At 44.2% G+C, this 20226-nt stretch overlaps 1 protein-coding gene across 1 annotated transcript in view; it reads right to left on the bottom strand.

The window, feature by feature from the left end:
* tmem132e (transmembrane protein 132E) overlaps positions 1–2672 on the bottom strand; it is a 185542-nt gene extending 182870 nt beyond the window's left edge. The window contains exon 1 of the mRNA XM_077011111.1: positions 1314–2672. Within this exon, the coding sequence (XP_076867226.1) occupies positions 1314–1368 (55 nt within the window). The 5' untranslated portion in view covers positions 1369–2672. The remainder of the gene's footprint in view (positions 1–1313) is intronic.
* Positions 2673–20226: the final 17554 nt, after the last annotated feature.

The raw sequence follows: 20226 nt of genomic DNA, 5'->3' as shown, positions 1-20226 counted from the left end.
TCTATGATTTCAGAAGAAATGTCAGCTAAGCATGAGATTGAAAGAGACTTCAAGAGGAGACTTCAAAGCCGTTTCATCCCTGTCCCATTGATTGACAGTAGAGCAAGACAGTGCATGTTTTATGAGTTAGTGCTTTGATTGCGAGTCGTTACATGACGGGCTGCTTCGGCTGCGTGATCGGTCGGGCAGTACGCGCCACTCAAGAGAGGCCCGACCCATGTCATTAAAGTATTACATTGTACATTACGGCGCTGGGTTCAATCAGAAGAACGTGCTCTAAAGCATTCAATTTCCGCATAAGAAAACTATGCAAAATTCGTTGCACCGCATGAATGCCTCTATCTGTTAAATGCAGACGCCTGTGCCAGGGGCCTTTGTGTTAGACAATGTGGAGAGGGGTGGGGACTGTCCTCGTGTCATCGTGGTGTTGAACTGCAATGTAAATGAGAGGAGGCCTTAATCAGAGAGGGCAAGGCCGCCTGAACAACCACGACCGAGATGAAAGACGTGCCCCTCAAATCAAACACACGCATACAAATAAGAGAAGCACTTTGCAGCTTTACTGTCCAACTGCGAGACTGTCTCACTGTTTGGGCTGCGATCCGTCACACATCAGCAAGCGTGTGTCCAACAGGCCTGTAGAAGAATGAAGTGTTTTTCCTCTAAAGACTGATGACCATTACAAAGATCTCCACTTTTGGTTTACCATTTGACGTGTATATCTTAGATTTGACCTATACTTTCCTTTTTTTTAAAACAAAACATTCGCACAGCTTTGTTTTACACGTAACACACGCGCATAGAACTAACACACATGTCAGCTGTTGCAAGCAATAAGTTAAAATATTATTGGATAAGAATCGAGTCAGTGAAACATCATTCAGCCTAGAAGTAAATCAAAAGGTGCACAACCCGTCAAATGAACCCCAGGATCCTTCCAGCGTGTCGCCGATATGCAGCCGCCTTCCTCGCATTCGTGCTCCCACCTTGTGGGGAACTGCTGTTCCTGGATTTTCAGCCTCCATGCGGTGTCCACAGCACCAAATGTGATGGTTCATGCACTACATCGGCTCACACATCCTTAGTTTCTGAATACGCCTGACTGAAGTGAGCAAAAATCTCTTCAAATCCAAGTGCATAATTGCATCGGCATCCGTTTACTGCAACTAGATATCACTGCTGTGGTCAAAATTCCTGAACAGGCATCATCGTAACGTACTTTTTTACTAAATAAATCGACAAGTGTGTGGAAAGTGAAATAAAACACATAAATACATAAATAAAGACCAAAATGTAATAGATTGCACACTTACCATGTGAAATAAACATATACAGCAGAGTTCCCAACCAAGCCCGTACAAATGACATCGTAGTTCCCCAATAAATCCTGTTGGCAATAAAAACGTATTCTGCTCTGCTCCGAAATATCCTGCAGCCGAACCGGTTCCGACCCGTCTACTGTCCGGCAGTGGACCCCAAGAAAGAATCCATAGGAATATTGTGATGTGGGGGAACTTGGCAAAAAGCTTTCGCGTCCATCACAGCACGCCGAGGCTGCAGAGCGTGGAGGACAGAGAGGATGTTGGACACCCCAGCAGGACAGAGAGGATGTTGGACACCCCAGCAGGACAGTCCCTCTTCTGGGAGACACCAAGCCGTGGAAAAGTTACAGCTACCCGGCTCAAGTGTCTCTCTGTTCCCACGCGTCTCTCAACCATGCGCCTCCTGCACGCAGACGTCCCTCCCGGCGTGGATGTGCGCCTATTTCCTTGATCAGACGAGACACGGAGCGTGCAGAACGCGACGAGGTGCTGCGATAATACGATAACAGATCTGATACCGCCACTGCAATAATACAAGTGCGTCGGTGCGCGCGGTCACGCGCGCGGTCCGGGAGTCGCGAGACCAGCCCGCTCGTGTCCGCGAAGCTGTCGCAGCTGCCACTCTGCCTCACACAGTATTGTCATGTGGGCCGACCCACACGAACCTGTTCGGGAAATAAATCACTCCCCAACGAGCAACTGAAAGGAAGTGCTTGGGTTTGGTTAGTTTGTTTGTTTGTTGTTAAGAGCGTGGATGCAGGCGGAGGACTACCAGCTCCCCGGTGTAATAGTCCGCGTAGCCCAAAGTGCGGTTCCGTAAGTCGGTGTGCTCCAGCAATGCGTTAAAACGTTCACGACCGCGGTTATTTCAAACCAAATGCGAGGCGCCAGTCACAACAAAGATGTTTTTTTTCCTCAAAAGAAACCAGATTTGTGAGACAAAAGCAGCTCGCCGCGAGGCGCTTTCAAACTCCTCATTTCACAAACTGTAACGTTTTCCGTCCGGACCGCCCGCAGCGGGTTGTGACTCGCAGCAAAGCTGTTTATGAACGAAGTCTAACCCGAGGCACGTAAACACCAAAACGTCTTTGTTTACCTCTTCAACTAAAAAAGTAGACGAAAGAAAGTGGCAGTCTCTCTCCTTCCGTTCAGCCTTTCTTCAAAGTAAGCAAATCTCAGTGCGAATAATGAAGTTTTCGGTACCAGGGAACGAATGGACTTTACATTAAACACGGGTCTCCTCTCTGTAGTGCGGTTTTCCTGCCCACAACACTTCAGCCCGTCTCCCAAATACCGGCAAAATTCACTCCGGTCCAAAATCTGTTCCGAGCAAGAGACCGGGACCAGTCACGTGACGCCTCCGCCTATAATGGGTCTGGCGTGCAGTATACTGGATAGTTATTCAAGGTGATACGGGTAAAACACTTTAAACGATGTGGGTTTATAAAAGATATGTTTTGGCTGCGCCTTCGTTCTGTTTCAGCTAATGATTTATGTTTTGTTCCTGTTTTATGAACGAACAAAATCTACACTATTCTAAAAGGTTTCTCTCATATTTTAAAGATTAGCCTAGTTGAAGGTCCATTAAAAGTGTGCAGATGGATTAAATGACATATATTAAATACATTTGAATATATTTTGTTCTGGAAAAAAAAACATTTTATACAAATAAACATTTTTTATAATAGAACATCAAAGAGAATAGACAATTTTTAAGTGAATGACGTTTAGTAGAACGTCAAAGCTTGTCAAACTAAATGAGCTAAAGTCATGTTTAAACACACAGACGTGTTACAGACTGCACAAACAGGGTTCTGTTACAGACGTGTCGGGTGTGCAGTGGCCCGAGGTCTCGCGCCACAGTGACACCTCCTGGCGAGTTTGTCTGAGGTCACTTCCGCCTTGAGAACGGCATCTTCGGGCAGCCTTCCCACATACTTTAGCAGGGTTGGTCTGGCACGGAGCTGCTCTACTGACCACCCTGTGAGGATGTGTGCCGCCTATAATAGCGTACTGGGCAGTGTACAGAAATGCATATCAAATGGTACTGATGTACTGTTATATTGTACTATACTTTTTTCCCTGATCATTGCAAACTTGAATTGCAGTCAATCAATTATAAAGTTTTGTGTATTGGTTGTAACATACAAGCTTTTATATTGTTGAAAAAAAGAAAACAAAATGTGACTGCGTATTACTAGCGCGATGGTCAATATAGATCATTTTTCTATAAAATGTTCAATACTGCTAAGCGCTTCCATTTTAGAGGGACACGTTTAAAAAATAGTACAGCGTCTCTACCCTCTGTTGACATTGTCCCTTTCTACTCTATTTCCATGTGATGTTTCAGCAGAGCAGATAAGTTTGTTTGGAAGATTAAACAGAGGCATACAGGCACACAGAGGCATACAACTCGCACACGGACAAGCTGTTTGCCTTTGGCCCGATACACAGGTTCGCTCCTTCACATAAAGGCCTCAAATCCTATTTCCAGACACCTCCCGTTGATCCTGAATGATAACTTCATGCCCCTCATTACGTCTCCCCACTCTGGGGAGGATGAGTAGCACCACTGTGGAAATAACCGTAGTGTCTTTTTCGACGCTTATCTGGACCGAGTCGGTACATAAATATAGATGAGGATGGGTGGTGGTGGGGGCGCTTTAAGAGTCCGCATAGTTCGTTCAAGGTAACCTGAGTAAAATATTGTCTCCCCCATTGTAATCAAAATGGAGGAGTTGACTCCCTGAGCCCCCATAAGTGTCACATAATGGTGATATAGACTTAATGAACCGGGAGATACGGCGCGGTGCTGTTTGCCTATTCGAGTCAACAGCACTTTCCATGTCTGGGAAGTTTACATTACAGCTTTCAGAGATTTACAGAGACGGCCCTTTTTACAGAATCCCGGGGCCGTTAACCGGTGGCTATTAAAAATTGACCCGCAGAGCTTTTGAAGAGTTCTGATGGATATTGAGAGTGATAACCACACCAGTCTATCGCCCCCTTTTTGTACAAGGGGAAACACAGAGCATGTGAATTAAATAGCCCCGTCTCCCTGCTGGCCTTACCCCCCGTCTCAGTCCAGCGGAAGGCTGGTGTGGAAACACGCCTGATCTGTTCGGCCGTGTCAATTATTGAGGCGTCCATCCGAAACTTTTAAAAGATGATTGAATGGTTTTTCCCTGTGGCAATCTCGTTATTGATGTTTCTCAATTCCAGGAGTACTTTGACAGCTTGCCGAGTTTATTTTAAAAAGTGCAGAGCCCACCTACAGGAGCGCTCGAGTTCTTCTGCTCGGAAGTCTGCCCGCCATGTGGTCCAGACACGCAAACGTTGTAAATTTAGGTTGCCAGTTTCATTAGAGCTGATGGAGACTGGTGAGCTACTCTGATACAGTATGGTCATACCATTCTATAGGTGATGCTTTTACCTGTAATAGCCTACCTGTACACCTGATTTGTACAACTTGAAGAGCAACAAACAGCACGAGATGCAGCAAGTGTTCAGGTCGGGAAGATATCTTGAAAACTTAAAGCTGAGCCTGAAACTAGAATGCATTTAAACCGATCACAGACGTCCAAAGTCCACCTTTACACACATTTGACATGTACTTTAATCACACCTTTCCCCCTCAGCCACGTTTAACAGGCTATATGGCCAGAGCTGTAAAATGAGATTCAGTGATTGAAAGAGGCACGTTATATGCCAGTATCTACGATGAAATCTGCACGGCCCAAGTCCGGATCTACCGTCTAACCTCTGGCAGGAGTCGCTCAGCTAGAAATGTACGTACCGGTGGTGCAATTTCCCGCAGTCCAAGTGTAAGTCTGGAGACTAACTGACAGGGTCTTCTTAAACATGCGTAAATGCATGCCTGACTAACATTAGCTGTCACTTCATGATGGATTATACTTAGGCTGACCATATTTTGAGTTTCAAAAAAGAGCACATGTGCAAACCACTTTAACCAAATATATTCATTAGACTTATTTACAGGATGAATAACAATTACCTTCACAACCTACATGGCCAGGTAAATGTATTCATCTTCATCCAGCTCTTCCTTACTAATAAAGTAAAATGTAAACATGTATAAAAAGGCATTTTAAAGTGGTCATAGAATGAATGAAAACCAGTTGTCATAAAACACCAGTAGCTTTCCTATAGATCAATATATAATTTGAATGCCATTTTAACAACCCAGATGTGCAGTCCAGAGCAATGTAGTCTAATATAGATTTCCACACAAACTGTGGTCTATAGTTTTGCCAGTGTGTCTGTTTTATTAGACCTACAAGCCTTAAAATACATTTCATCTGAATGTTGGTGGTGGGTTGCAAGCGTAAAGAGTTTTATGATTTATAATAAATGACACGTTTATGTCACATTATTTTGTAGCATGCATGTTTCAACAGGCTTTCTTAGGTCTTGTTAAGGCACCATACAAAAGATCATACTGAAGATAAACGTGCCCTCTCTGGCTATTTGCTTTTGTGAAGCAGCCACACACACACACACACACACACACACACACACATACATACATTGAGAAGCAGTGTAACAAATTGTATGTGGGGCGTATGCATGATTGACCAATCGTGGCAGGCGAGTGGGTGGGATCTATGAATAATGGTTGAAGGAATGCAAAAACAGCTGTACACTGTATGAACACTGTAGAAAGCACATGTTCACACAAAAGGAACCAACCTCAGAACCAAATCTCAGACATTATAGACATTGTAGAAATCTCAGCTTGACATATTTTAGGTCCCTGAAAAAAAGACCCTACCTCAGTCCAATAACAGGAACTGACTGAATCAGGAACGTGTTCAATCAGCATTTTAGTTCAAGGGTATCTTGAACTCTAACCTACTGTACCGGCTAAGATACATTTTATGAGTAAATGACAAAGCACTTTTGTAAGTCGCTCCAGATAAGAGCATCTGCTAAATGCCGAAACTGTAAAATGATGTAACTGAAAATCAATTGGGCAGAGAGAGATGTTGCCCAGCCACAGACGTGGAGATGCTTCACATCCTGGAGGACACGTGAAGGTCATGGAACACACACCTGCAAAATGCGATCACACATCATAAAGCTAATAAGCTTTCTTTGTACAGAAGGACAGCTGGTTACGGCTAAAAACATTTGTTAATCTGATCGTTTTGGGATCGGGGGTGCGTGACAAAGATCATTTATATTTTTAATGCATAGATAATACCATAAGTAACTTTTCATTTACCGGTGGTGTTAGCGCAGCAATGCTAGGAACACTCCCTCCTCTCTCACGGCATTCTAATTTCCTCCTGGATGTATAAAAAAGAACAAACTGCCAGGCATATTTTATAAGTATGAGTAATGAGGTTTGATTAAGGTTTAGGTCTCTCACTTGTTCAATGTTCCTTATTGAAATCTGAATTCACACGCCCATGTCTAGAAAAGTGTGTTCCGTTCGCACCTCTGTTCGGGTAAATGAGGAAACGGTCTCCTAAGACCTTGTAGTGTTGAACATGTGACAGGTTTTCAGCACGGTTCCTGTACTCTGATGCACATTTCACGAATCATAACTAAAGGTGATTTTTAAAAAAGTTTCTGTTTGTTTGTTTTTGTCTTGTGGCAGTGTCTTCTTTCTGTGGCAGTGGTTAAGGTGGTAGTGTTGGAATTACTGGAGTCCAATTAACTTTGCCTGAATAAACCTTGAATGAATACAAATGCATCCACCTCCCTCTATTAGAGCTTTATGACAGTGACTGACTAATTAGCTTAGTCATAAAATAGCTGTGTGTGTGTGTGTGTGTGTGTGTGTGTGTGTGTGTGTGTGTGTGTCAGAGAGAGAGAGAGAGAGAATCATTGGCCAATTCCTTACATCACCTTGTTTCCTCCCATAAGTAATTCTGATCCAACTGTTCACCTGGAAGTGTCACGTCCGACAATAAACAATTCCCACATCCTGGTGAGATCACTGAGGTCCTCAGCATCTGCATGTATTGCTAATTAGCTTCTCTTTCCTAAATCATCCACGTTACTCAAGGCCTTTTGCCACAAGCTTTATTCCCTTTTGAAACGCCCTTGAAGTTCGAGGTCTCAGAAGTCTGGGCATCTCTCAGATATGAAGTGCATCTATTTGGAAAGCTCTAATATTTTGTAGTGACTAGTAAAAGCTGGGCAATTTATATAGTTACTCCAGTCTCTTCCATTATACCTCATTTTTGTTGGCTACAAGATTTCTCAAGCCTCAGTCAGTAAGACCTGAATATCCCCAACCATGATCAAGCTATGCGGGTGTCGTAAAATTCTATTTACAGTCAAAAAAAAGGTCTCCCTCTATCCCATCAGTTGCCTTTTAATGGGATTTGCTTATCTGTGTCCTTTACTAAAATATTGTGTTCGTTTGCTGGTATCTAGCACAAAGGCTTTCTGAAACAGGTCAGCTACAATCCTCAAAAGTCCCGTCATGAGTTCATTCTGAGCAGATTGCGCTGCACTGCTCGGAGTTTCCACGCGTTGTCTGTTTCAAGCCATAAGTGTTTCCACTAGCGTCTCTTCACTGATTCCTATGTGAGTCAAACGGTTAGGAGACTGCATGGCTGGCGTGGTAGCTGTTACTCATAGTGCTCCAGTAAATCTTTCACCCCGTACAGGTTTTGCAGTTTGCTTTGAAGGATGGCTTTACTGTCCTTCACTCCTAACAGTTTGGCTCAAGTTGAATCTGTGATTAAAAGCCCAGCAGTTACGTTGCCAAACACCAGTCCATCTATAAATAAACACATCCAGATCAAAAAAGTGCTATGGTGCCATGTTGGTTCTGTGGTTTTGATGTGAGTTGTGCATGACTCGCTTGCTCCCAGCAGACACTGCATTTCCTCTACTGGTATATTAATCATGTTCTTAGTAGTTAGTGAATGTAGAGACATCAATAACACAAAAGGCATTCTGGGAAGAGACTGGTGGGCACGATGCCCCAGGCGTCCTGGCTTCACATTTACATTTGGATTCTCCAACATTTGAACTGTGAATTGTGATTCACAGCACTTCAGTTTCCAGTGTTTGGTGTTTCCACTCCGTGTCTCTAATTCACTTAAGACTGAGCCACTCCAAATATCAGCTGAATTAATAAAACATCACCTTCCATACCCCGATGTAAACCCAATGTATTAATTTCATCATTATTTTCCATTTTTTCCTAAATCCATCCAATAAATATGAAAAACTTTTTATTGGGCTTACCAGGCTTATTACCAATACATGCGGTTTCTCTTTCTGCTTGGCATTAGCTAGTTTGCTTGTTGATTGCTTGATTGATTCTCAATGTGTCTTTGAAAACGAATCTCTTGGTCACGAACTTTAGTCATTTTAATAAATGGGCATTTGGAGACTTTCAAGCATCCTATAAATGTCTCAGAAAGCCAGAGTGTTTTTCAGTATGACTTCTCTGGATGGATGCACCAGTGATGGTTTCTAAGTGCAGTGACATCCATAAAAGTAAAAGCCCATTGGGTTTGACCGACAACAAGCTATTCTTGTCCAAAAAGTGATGGCGACAGATAGTGGCTGTTTTCTACCTTTACATCATGCTAGAATAAATCAATATAACATGATGGCAAGTTTGGGGTGGAGATGTACAGAACGGCCGTGGTGGGGGTGTTCAGTGTCAGGCTTCTTAATGTTTAATAACGTCTTTTTTTGTATTTTGGAAGGGGAGGTTTCTGAGAGCACCATATTGGTATTCCTCTACTCTCCCTGACTCTAGTGTATACTACGGGGGTTGGTGAGATTCAAGTACAGTGACAGTGAAATTGCCTTGAAAGCCTGCACCAGTCAGCCACAGAGGGCAATTTGAGCGTTTCTGCATGCAAACATTGTCTCATGTGTCCAATACAGGCAATAACTGCTCTCTTTGGATCGTCTGTTTGACAACAACACATAGGTTAAAGCGAATTTTTGTGTATATTTAAGATGTACGTAAGTAGCAATGAATGATGTTGGAACCCTATGATGTGTGGACATGGGCTACCTGAATACGGTCTTGCCAGGGAGAGCTAAATGTCTCTAGAATAATAGCACGCTGGCGTTCATACTCTCAATGTTGTATCATGCCCTTTTCCAGGTTAACTTCAGTCCTGTCTTCTTATCATTATCATTTAATCTTATAATTTCATCTTATATAACGAATTTTTACTCACTGAAGATAAACAGGTGGACAAAACTATTCTCTAATTACTCTCTGCCATGTTTAATGGCACACGCCTCATCCCTTAGATCACGTGATACGGCCCGCCATGGGCTTTTGACCGTTGTCCGTTGACACTCTAGTGTCCCTAGTTACGTGTCCCTAGTTACGCCTGCGCCCTGTTAAATCACCTCGTTTATGTGTGTATTTGAACTCCAGAGTTTGTCGTGTGGGTGTCCGTTATTGTCACTTGTTTGTTCGTCTTTGTATCGCGTTTGTTCGTCTCTTGTTTGTGCTGCTCATTTCTCTTTTTACGTGCCATATAGTTTATTGTTCGTTTATTGTGCGTATCGCCGGTGTGTTTAATTTCAATAAATGAGTGTCGAGACTGACTGCTACAACCTGCTCGGCCCGCCACATCACACACAAAAAGGGTTAACAAAGCATTTAATGTGAAACCAAAAATGTAATGCAAAACACACTCTTCCTCAACATGCTAATGTCAAAATCTGATATTACGGTGAATACATTTAAATCTTGACACTGAGGAGAAGAAGACAAAGATAACACCTCACCCACCCCTTTTTGGTCATGTCATTATTTTGTGATTTAAATCTGTGTTTTATTCATGTTTAAATTATTCAGTTATTATTCTATCCGTACAGTGTTATTGTGCTAAATTTATATTCAAAGGTGTAGAGACGAGTTAGCAGCATGTAAAGTGATATAAGGTGCCTCTATTATTACAGCAATAAAAAGAAGGAATATCATGGTCACAATTATATAATTATATATTTAAAAAATATATTCCAAAACAGACTCGGAATTTTCAAGGAGATATTGGTCCAGTACTAAATGACACAACTCAATAGATACTCATTTTGCATTTTGTTTTGACTGGAGCGTCTGTGAGTGCTGTGGTTTTTGGTCACTCATTCACTTGCCTGGTCCAGTTAGCCTGTCCCAGTCTGAGGAAGCATTAATTACTTACAGCAGAGGCTGTGGCTATTACCTCTGCCATCAGTCCATATAATCTCTTTCATAAATTTACTTCTACATTAAGTCTTTCCACTGCCTGATTGATCTCTGCATGCTCTTTTCAAACTGCATAGGAACTCTCGATTCAGTGCAACTGTGCAAAGAATGCAGCGTGGTTTCCGTAAGATATTCAAGAAGGGCAAAGAATTGTTCACCAAGGAATACAGTAATAATGTGGTAAACGTAATTGGTGTTTGGAAACATATTCCATGAATACACCAGAGGGAGCGAAAAAGAAATAGAAAGAAAGAAAGAAGGAAGAAAAACATAATAAAATTCAGCACTTATTTATGCGACTGGCTGAGTCCTTTCCATTGAGGAAATATTAATGAAGGAGAACAGTGTTTATACATGAGGAAAGGGAAAAGTTCATACATTACCCAAGTCGCATGTGGTTTATAATCACAGTTATGAAATATGAATGAGAATTACCCACAATTCATTCAGTTTATCTGGGCTTCACGGTTGAGTCTAAGGTTCTGATTAAACCTTCTGTCATATGGATGATGGACCAGATCCATCATACTGCACTGAAACATCAGATCAATCACTTCCTTTATGACATCTTACATTTAGGAAGTTGAGAGGCTCACCTTCATTAATTCAGAGAGATCAATTTAGAGCCTGCTTTGATATTTAGTATTGTCCAGATCAAAAGGGCAGGAGCGTGAGGTCACGTGGCACGCACCGGCTCTGCGTGCAGGTGTCGGTCCGGCATGCATGAGCAGCGCGTCAACATCACACCAGGGAAGCTGTGATCACCGCTGATTTTGAGGTGCCACCTTCTGGACAGAGCCTGCTCACCTGGGATTTTTGTTTGCCAAATAAATGCCAAATTATAATCAGTGTTGTCCTAATGCCCAACATGACGTTACACTCTTTGTAGGTGTGTTATAGACATTACTGAAGTAAGAGTCAAGTGTCATGCTGCTTTGTAGGGGTGAGATGACAACAGCAGGTGTAGTGAATAGATAGGGTGAACAGGGTCATGGGTCAAGGGTCAAAATTGTACCCTTCCAGTATCAGGTACTACTCACCTGAGATCAAAATCATTGAGCATGCACCTTCTATATAACTTAAGAACATAAGACTCCAGGGTATAGAAAATTATTACCACTGTAAGGAAAATTGTGTCAGAATGGGCAGCATTTCCTGACTATTATGAACCCACGATCACGGTCACTCTGATAATACCCTGTACCACAGTTACAGTCTCATAAAACCCTGTACAACAGACAGTCTGATAATACCCTGTACCACAGTCACAGTCTGATAATACCCTGTATCACAGTTGCAGTCTGATAATACCCTGTACCACAGTCATAGTCTGATAATACCCGGTACAACAGACAGTCTGATAATACCCTGTACAACAGACAGTCTGATAATACCCTGTACCACAGTCACAGTCTGATAATACCTTGTACCACCATCACAGTCTGATAATACCCTGTACAACAGACAGTCTGATAATACCCTGTACCACAGTCACAGTCTGATAACACCCTGTACCACCGTCACAGTCTGATAATACCCTATACAACAGACAGGCTGATAATACCCTGTACCACAGTTACAGTCTGATAATACTCTGGCCTTCCAGGGTGTTATTGTAAGACATCCGCCCTACTAGTTCCTATGATTATAGGTATTTTTTATGAATCTATTAATTACCCCGGCAGAGTTACGCACAGTAGTGAGCTAGTTGCACCGTGGGACCAAACATGCCCCTCGCCTCACTGACAGGTGTCACGGGGAGTCCGAGATCACGTGGTAAATCAGAGGTGTGTAAAAGCACACTCCTTTCACCAGATCACTTATCCGCCCTTAAAATGGCCCGTTTCTCTCTTTCTTATTATCCTCTTCCTCTGCCTACACAACAGCTGCAGTCTGTAACCCGTCTGTATCTGTAGCCCAGATACACATTTGTATAGATCCACAGGTGTAACATAGAAGTAAATGTATTTGGTTTAGTTGCTTTTCTGACATGTAAATTCTTTGGAGGTTATCAGCAGGGAGCCTTAATGTGAGATAGAGGGCGAAAACAAGTCATTAGTGCCTCTCCCCCTCTCTCACCCTCTCACTCACCCTCTCTCCTTTCTCTCTCTTTCTCTCTCTCTCTCACCCTCTCTCTCCCTCTCTCCTTTCTCTCTCTCTCCTTTCTCTCTCTCTCTCCCCTCTCTCTCCCTCTCTCCTTTCTCTCTCTCTCTCACCCTCTCTCTCCCTCTCTCCTTTCTCTCTCTCTCCTTTCTCTCTCTCTCTCCCCTCTCTCTCCCTCTCTCCTTTCTCTCTCTCTCTCACCCTCTCTCTCCCTCTCTCCTTTCTCTCTCTCTCCTTTCTCTCTCTCTCTCCCCTCTCTCTCACCCTCTCATTCACCCTCTCTCTCTCTCTCTCTCTCTCACCCTCTCTCTCCCTCTCTCCTTTCTCTCTCTCTCTCACCCTCTCTCCTTTCTCTCTCTCCCTCTCTCCTTTCTCTCTCTCTCACCCTCTCTTTTCCCTCTTTCCTTTGTCTCTCTCTCTCTCTCTCTCTCTCCTCCCTCTTTCCCCTCTCTCACCTCTCTCATCTCTCCCCTCTCTCACTCTCTCTCCTCTCTCTCTCAACCTCGCCTCTCTCCCCTCTCCTTTCTCTCTCTCTCTCCCCCCCTCTTTCCCCTCTCTCACCCTCTCTCTCATCTCTCCTCTCTCTCCTCTCTCTCCCTCATTTCTCCTCTGTCCCCTCTCTCAACCTCTCCTCTCTCTCCTCTCCCCTCTCTCTCCTCTCTCTCCCCTCTCATCTCTCCTCTCTCCCCTCTCTCTCCTCTCTCTCCTCTCTCTCCCCTCTCTCTCCTCTCTCTCCTCTCTCTCCCCTCTCTCTCCTCTCTCTCCCCTCTCTCACCCTCTCTCTCATCTCTCCTCTCTCTCCTCTCTCTCCCTCATTTCTCCTCTGTCCCCTCTCTCAACCTCTCCTCTCTCTCCTCTCCCCTCTCTCTCCTCTCTCTCCCCTCTCATCTCTCCTCTCTCCCCTCTCTCTCCTCTCTCTCCCCTCTCATCTCTCCTCTCTCCCCTCTCTCTCCTCTCTCTCCCCTCTCTCTCCTCTCCCCTCTCTCTCCTCTCTCTCCCCTCTCTCTCCTCTCCCCTCTCTCTCCTCTCTCTCCCCTCTCTCTCCTCTCCCCTCTCTCTCCTCTCATCTCTCCTCTCTCCCCTCTCTCTCCTCTCTCTCCTCTCTCATCTCTCCTCTCTCTCCTCTCTTTCTATTGATACATGCTCTTGGAAGAGAAGCCACAGTATGATGTGTCATTAGACATGATGGATCTGCTTCTGCCTGTGTGACAGTGGGGACTTTTAGAGTGTTCTTCACAACACAACTACTGTCTGTTGTTGTGCTCGAGTGTGTCACGTACCGAAGTGGGGGACTGAAGAGAGACAGGGAGAGATAGAGGGGAGGAGAGAGAGAGGGGGAGAGAGAGGGAGGGAGGGGCAGGCAGAGAGAGCGCGAGAGACAGAAAAAGGGAGAGGGAATCTGCAGGACGCGAGAGATTAAAAAGGACCTGACGCTGCTGTCTGGGGAGAAATATATAAGCAGCTTGACATCGACCATCGCATGTGTGGAGTTTGTGCTGCTCCGATGGAGAGGGGGGCCGCACCGGGGACGCCGGGGGGGGGGGGGGGGGGGGGGGGGGGCACACCTACCCACCCGCCATACTGCTAGATCACTGATCACCAATCAGATCCCTTCATGAAATCAGTGCTGAAATAGCACCTGATTCTGAGAGTGCCATTGCACACAGGTAGCATTGTTATTTTTGCCATTTATATGTCACATGGAGTGTGAATTCATTATAAGTCGATTCCACACTGTCAGCGCTATTGGAGTCCTGCCACACGAGGCGTTGAATTAAAATGGCAAAAAGTAATCTTTTTGGTTTTTTTTGTGGTTATTTGTGGGGGCAGTTATCTACACTGACTTCCATTATCACCAGAGGGAATACATTTGAAATATTACGCATTTTTCAAAAAGCTTTAAAAAAGAGGTATTTTCTTGTTTGTTGTTTACAATATGTATTTATACTGCATTACAATAATTCCAGTCAGACATGTTTTTTTTTTACTTCATGGTAAAAAAAAATCACAAATGTGAAAGAAATAGATTTGGCAACAGAAAAAAAGTGGTTTCATTTAGTTCTGTGAAAAATGGTATTTAAGAAATACAGTTGTTAGGCCCTTGAGTTCCTTTTCTAGGGTTTGGCAGTGAGTCACTCTTGTGCACGTCACCATTACCAGCGAGTCACTTCTGTGCACGTGGCTATATATATATATATATATATATATATATATATATATATATATATATATATATATATATATATATATATATATATATATAGATAGATAGATATATATATATATATATATATATATATGAATATGTATATAGATAGATAGATAGATAGATAGATAGATAGATAGATAGATAGATAGATAGATAGATAGATAGATAGATAGATGTATGGTAGATGGGCATATTTTCTGTGTAAGTTTCACATATCTGTTATGTCCTCCGTGTGTGGCACATCGGCATTAGTGCTCCGTATCTATGGCAACTGTCCAGCTGTAAAATCAGCAGTCAGCCAGCCTGGTGAATACTGTGAGTTCCTCCTGACTCCTTTACACTGATGTGGGTCGAATGTAGCCTTTAACACTGACCTGAGATCAGGCGTGCTGCATACATTACATGGTGGAAGTCAGAACTGCCAGGGATGAGGCTGATCCTACGTCAGAACAGCAACAAGAACAATGACTGTGGGGAGCCGTTACTGCTTGGAGAGGATGGCTGAGTGGTTCTTGCTAAGAGCCTCCTTGGGCTTTCTCATTAAATCGTCCTTCCGATCCTTGGCCTTTGGTCACATGGCCTTAGTCACTTGTGATTTGTTATAAGCAAGGCTGTCCTATTAGTTCACACTGGCCCAGCCAGCAGGCTAAATCTGCCAGGACTCCCTCGCAGTTGAACTGCAGGACCAGGGAACCTGATGTGTGCACACGGAGAGACAAACTCACTGCCCACGCTTCCCCTGAAGGTCCGTGATCGTCTGTTTGAGCACCATCCATCAATCTGTGCGTCAAGCTCTCCGTTGTAACCACATGTCAGCAGTGCAAATTTAAACAGCGACACAGCAAACACTCAGCATGAGACCACGGCGGGAAGCTTCAAGCTCACTTTAGAAAAGCGTTCGCACAAGTCGGCCTTCGCTTTGTTTGTGCCGCCGGTGGGTCAGATTAGACGAAACTCCCCATCTCTGCAGGATTGGGGGGCTATTTTTATTTTTCCCTCCAGATGTTGGGGGGGGATTAAGTGGCTTCTGGCCAGGCGGTGAAGTATATTTTCATGCTGTGCTAATTCTCAATAAATTCACAGACCACATTAATCTCTGGAGGCACCAAAGCGAAAAAAAAAAACCCACCCTATCAGAAGCCCTCCAAGACCACGTCTTCAGAACAGCTCCTGACACGGTGTCCAGGGTGTGCAGTTTGCAAGATTGTTTCCGTTTGTCTTGATAGTGGGGGGAAAAAAATGAAATTCATGAGATCGCGTTACATGTGGAATCCATGGATCCATTTTGGAACAGGGAGTGCACCACTGCAGGGCATGCTGGGAACCGTGCAGCGCTCTGGGTCCCCACGACAACCCCCAGAATGCACCACTGCTGGCAGTCTTGCTCTACATGCGCATACAGATTATCTCAGATTTCCAGATATCTAACCTCCAGCCAAAAAAGAGGAAAAAAGCACTGTTCTGTATTGGGTCACGCAACGCTGACAGGCATATTGCACCTCAACCTATTCTACACATGTGTACAAAACATATTACACTTATGATTGTTATAGACATCCATGCGACTATCATGAACTTCCAAAGGGTCTCCTGATTGTTTTAAGTCCAAACCAAAGGTCTGTCTGTACTGCCGGATGCGTGCAGCACTGTAGACTACAGTCAAGATAATCATTAAATGGATTTGGGGCCTGATTTAATTACAGTTTTATCCTTAAGCTATTACTGAAAGCCCAGACAGTGGATGTCTTCTCTAAGGGCAGTCTGGAGACAGGAAATAGATCCTGTGCTCAGTAATGACTTGTGTTACTGTTACCAATTACTGTAATTGGGTGCCTTTTGTAATATTGGAATGGCTGTTAACACCTGGTGTATAGTCCTTGAAATAAAACTACTCAATGTGAAAAAGGCCTACTGTTTTGGATAAATTATATCAAATGATGAGAAATTAACTTTGTCTTCACGAAGGCCCTATCACGATGTACCAATTACCAAGTTACTTTAAGTGTAGCTTTTGGCATCTTCTTAGCCACGGGTCAGGTGCTTCAGCGTCAGTGGCACAGACGTCTGGCTCTACGTTGAGAGAGAGCGTTCAGCAGGGGAGCCGAAGTCCAAACGATCAACCCTAATAATGACACGCTGAGCATGGGAAGATCCTAGCAGCTCAACCTCATTAGAGACCCGGGTATGCATGTGAAACTGTGTGCCGTGCCAAAAGTCTCCACATTCGAGCAGGAGATGAACTGAGAGTGGGAACACGCTTTGGTCCGGCCCAGAGTCCTACCCCGGAGGTGGGCTCATCAATTTAATTGTATAATTATACGGCGATTTCTGCAACTCTCCCTGCTAAAGGACGCTTGTCTCTTTCTCTTTGTTTCGGGGCGACACTCTGTCATCCCTGCTGACAGCGAGTGGTCCCGCTGAGGTGCAGAACCAGACCTGGACCAGCCAAGCAGTGCATAAATGATGAATAAAGATGGGTGAGGAGCTCGGGCCCTGAGGTGGGTTTGGGGAAACACACTGGGCCAAGCCGGCTGTTCCAGGCCAACTTGGTTTCAGTCTTTTTTCTTTCTTTCTTTCTTTCTTTCTTTCTTTCTTTTTTTCACTGTGTGGCATCTTGCACAGTTCGTGAAAGTTAGGAGTTAAGGAGGCAGGGGTAGTCCGCACCAGAGTTGAGGGGGCAAACACAGGCCCTGCTGGAGAAGACAAGTAGACTTCACTCAGTAGACACCCAGGGGGGGGTGAAAACGAGTGTACATTGCAGCAGCTGGGGCTGCCGTTGCCCAGGACTAGAAAATGATGATCACCCCTGTTGTTTTGTTGGACATGCACTGATGATCTGCACATTGTGTGATCTGAACATCCTGTGATCTACACACTTTAATTACCAGAGGATTTGCAAAGTAGAGAATTATGAGGGGAAATATAATTTCATATTCAGATTGCTAGTGTGTTTTTTATTTTATTTTATTTTACTGTGTCTTCAAAACAAAACAGTTATACTAATCTCCCACTAAACATTTGGGTCAAACTTATACACTGCAACATTATTTCTGCTACATCCTATACATTTATGGGGATTAAAGGAGTCTTTCAAAAATAAATTGTGAGAAATTCTGAAATGGATTTCAGACCAAGAACAGGAAAACAAGGACCCAGTCGAGTTCAGGGTTAGTGGTTGATTCAGTGTTATGTTTGTCCCAGGCAGATGGGGGCGCTGTATACACAATGCAGTTTTTCATGAAATTGGCCTACACTGATCCACAGTGGGTGTACCTCTTCATGCTAAAAAGTAAGAAATAAGACATGATCGAGAATCAACAGTTTAGACAGACGCTAGTTGTGATTTGGTGTGGGCCGGCGATCGAGGTCATGTCCTACTGGAAACCAGAGAGCTGCTCTTTTAATTCACAGCTTCGCTGCATATCGAACCGTGTAACAGCTGTCTGCTAGTCAAAAATCATTATCGGGACCATTTCATCCACGGCTCGGCCCGCTCGCCGCTCAGGCACGAAACCTTCCGTGGTCGGATGTTCTCTCCCTATTCATATTCCGTCCACATCCCATCCTGACGCCGTGCCAAGCGTCCCCGTGTTTTATGGCTGCGGCTGGGGGGAGAGCCGAGCAGCGTCGTCACTCACACAGATTAAACCGTCTGTCCGAGGAGCGGCACCTTACAATCCTCCTTCGCCATCGACACGCACGAGTCCCGCCGGCACCCGTAGAATTGGCCACTGTCCTGCTTTATCCCGTTCATAAGGTTTTGAGGTGATGTGTCAAAACTAAGACATGTGAAGTACCAGATGGATTTAAAGAGCTGAGCAGTAAACGTAATGGAGGTTGGCGGGCTGTGTGGAGAGGCTGCCTGTCCAAGCTGGCTGGGTCTCTCTGCTGCAGCTGCTATTATGACCGCATGAACATCCCCTTTTAATTTCATTCGGCTGCACAGCAGAACTGACTGGAAAGATATCAGGAGACTGTAGAGAAACTGTAAATACCAGAAACATCATCCAGTGTGTTTATCATTGTGCCGCCACTATTTGCACCACTTCTTAAAAGTATCCTTAAATCTTCTGGAGTGCAAATGTATGTTCAGTGAACACATTGAAAACTAAAGATGACATTCCTGCTGCGAGACACATGAAAGTTTAGCAAAGGTTTTTGAAATATTCATAAGTGCAGACACATTTGCTGACAAACACATATATCCAAACCACATCCCAGCCCCCCACTAATACCACCACCACACACATGAAACTAGAACAATCCGGAAAGTGAGTTGCTTGGTTGGAGAATCTCTTCTAAATCTATTATCCATTGCTTAAAAAACAACTGACATATGAAATGAAATGTGCCATATTTTGTCAATTGTGGTTTTTTACACCCCAATCGAAATTTGTCCTCCGCTTTTAACCCATCTGTGCAGTCAGAACACACACACACACACACTAGTGATTACTAGGGGGCTGTGGATCACACGTGCCCAGAGCGGTGGGCAGCCCTAGCCCGGCGCCCGGGGAGCAGTTGGGGTTAGGTGCCTTGCTCAAGGGCACCTCAGTCATGGCCTGTCTGGGAATCGAACCCACGACCCTCCGGTCACAAGACCAGTTCCCTAACCGCCAGGCCATGACTGCCCTATGCATATATGCATATATTAGAATGCTGTATACATTTGTGCCTTATTGGTGTAGTAGCCTAATCACCACTTTCAAAGGCAACGTGTTTTACCCCTTTCACCCTGGATATTCGTGCCGACCGTTGTCCTTGCTGTGTGGACGAGGCTAGCAAACATCGATCCCGGTAACAGTGTTACCATGATGTTCTCATATCAGCCGTGATCTGAGGAGGGAGACGTTGAGACAGAAGAAGAGGAGGGAGAAAAAAAGATGAAGATGGGTAGGACCAAAGTGGAGAGCACTTCTAAATACATCTCAATAAATACTCACTCTCCAAGCACATTTTACCACCTTGAATCAATATAGGAAACTATCTGAAAATATGACCTGGCAGTGAAACTATCAGGGTCTGTTTGCTCCGTGTGCATTTCACAGAGGTTCTAGAGATTCATGCAGGACCATGGTCATATTTGATCTCTGTTTTTGTGGATATCTGTCTGGCCGAAAGACCCAATCGCATGCATCCCACCAAGGAATAATCTGTCGGAGGAACCACTGAAATGAATGAAATTAATTAATGATGTTTTCCATAACAGATGTTACGTTCAAAGGTTAAATTCGGCTATTTGAGTTTGTGACTGTCCCCCGAGGAGCTGTTTGACGTGCCATTCTGTCATACAAACAGAAGTTTAGCATTGCAAGCTGAACCGGTTACCCAACAGATGAAGAACCAGCATGAGAAAGAAGTAGACTTGCTCTTTACTGATTTGA

This window comes from Brachyhypopomus gauderio, chromosome 7, assembly GCF_052324685.1.
Source record: "Brachyhypopomus gauderio isolate BG-103 chromosome 7, BGAUD_0.2, whole genome shotgun sequence".
Taxonomy (NCBI): Eukaryota; Metazoa; Chordata; class Actinopteri; order Gymnotiformes; family Hypopomidae; genus Brachyhypopomus; species Brachyhypopomus gauderio.
This window is presented reverse-complemented; position numbering and strand designations above follow the sequence as displayed.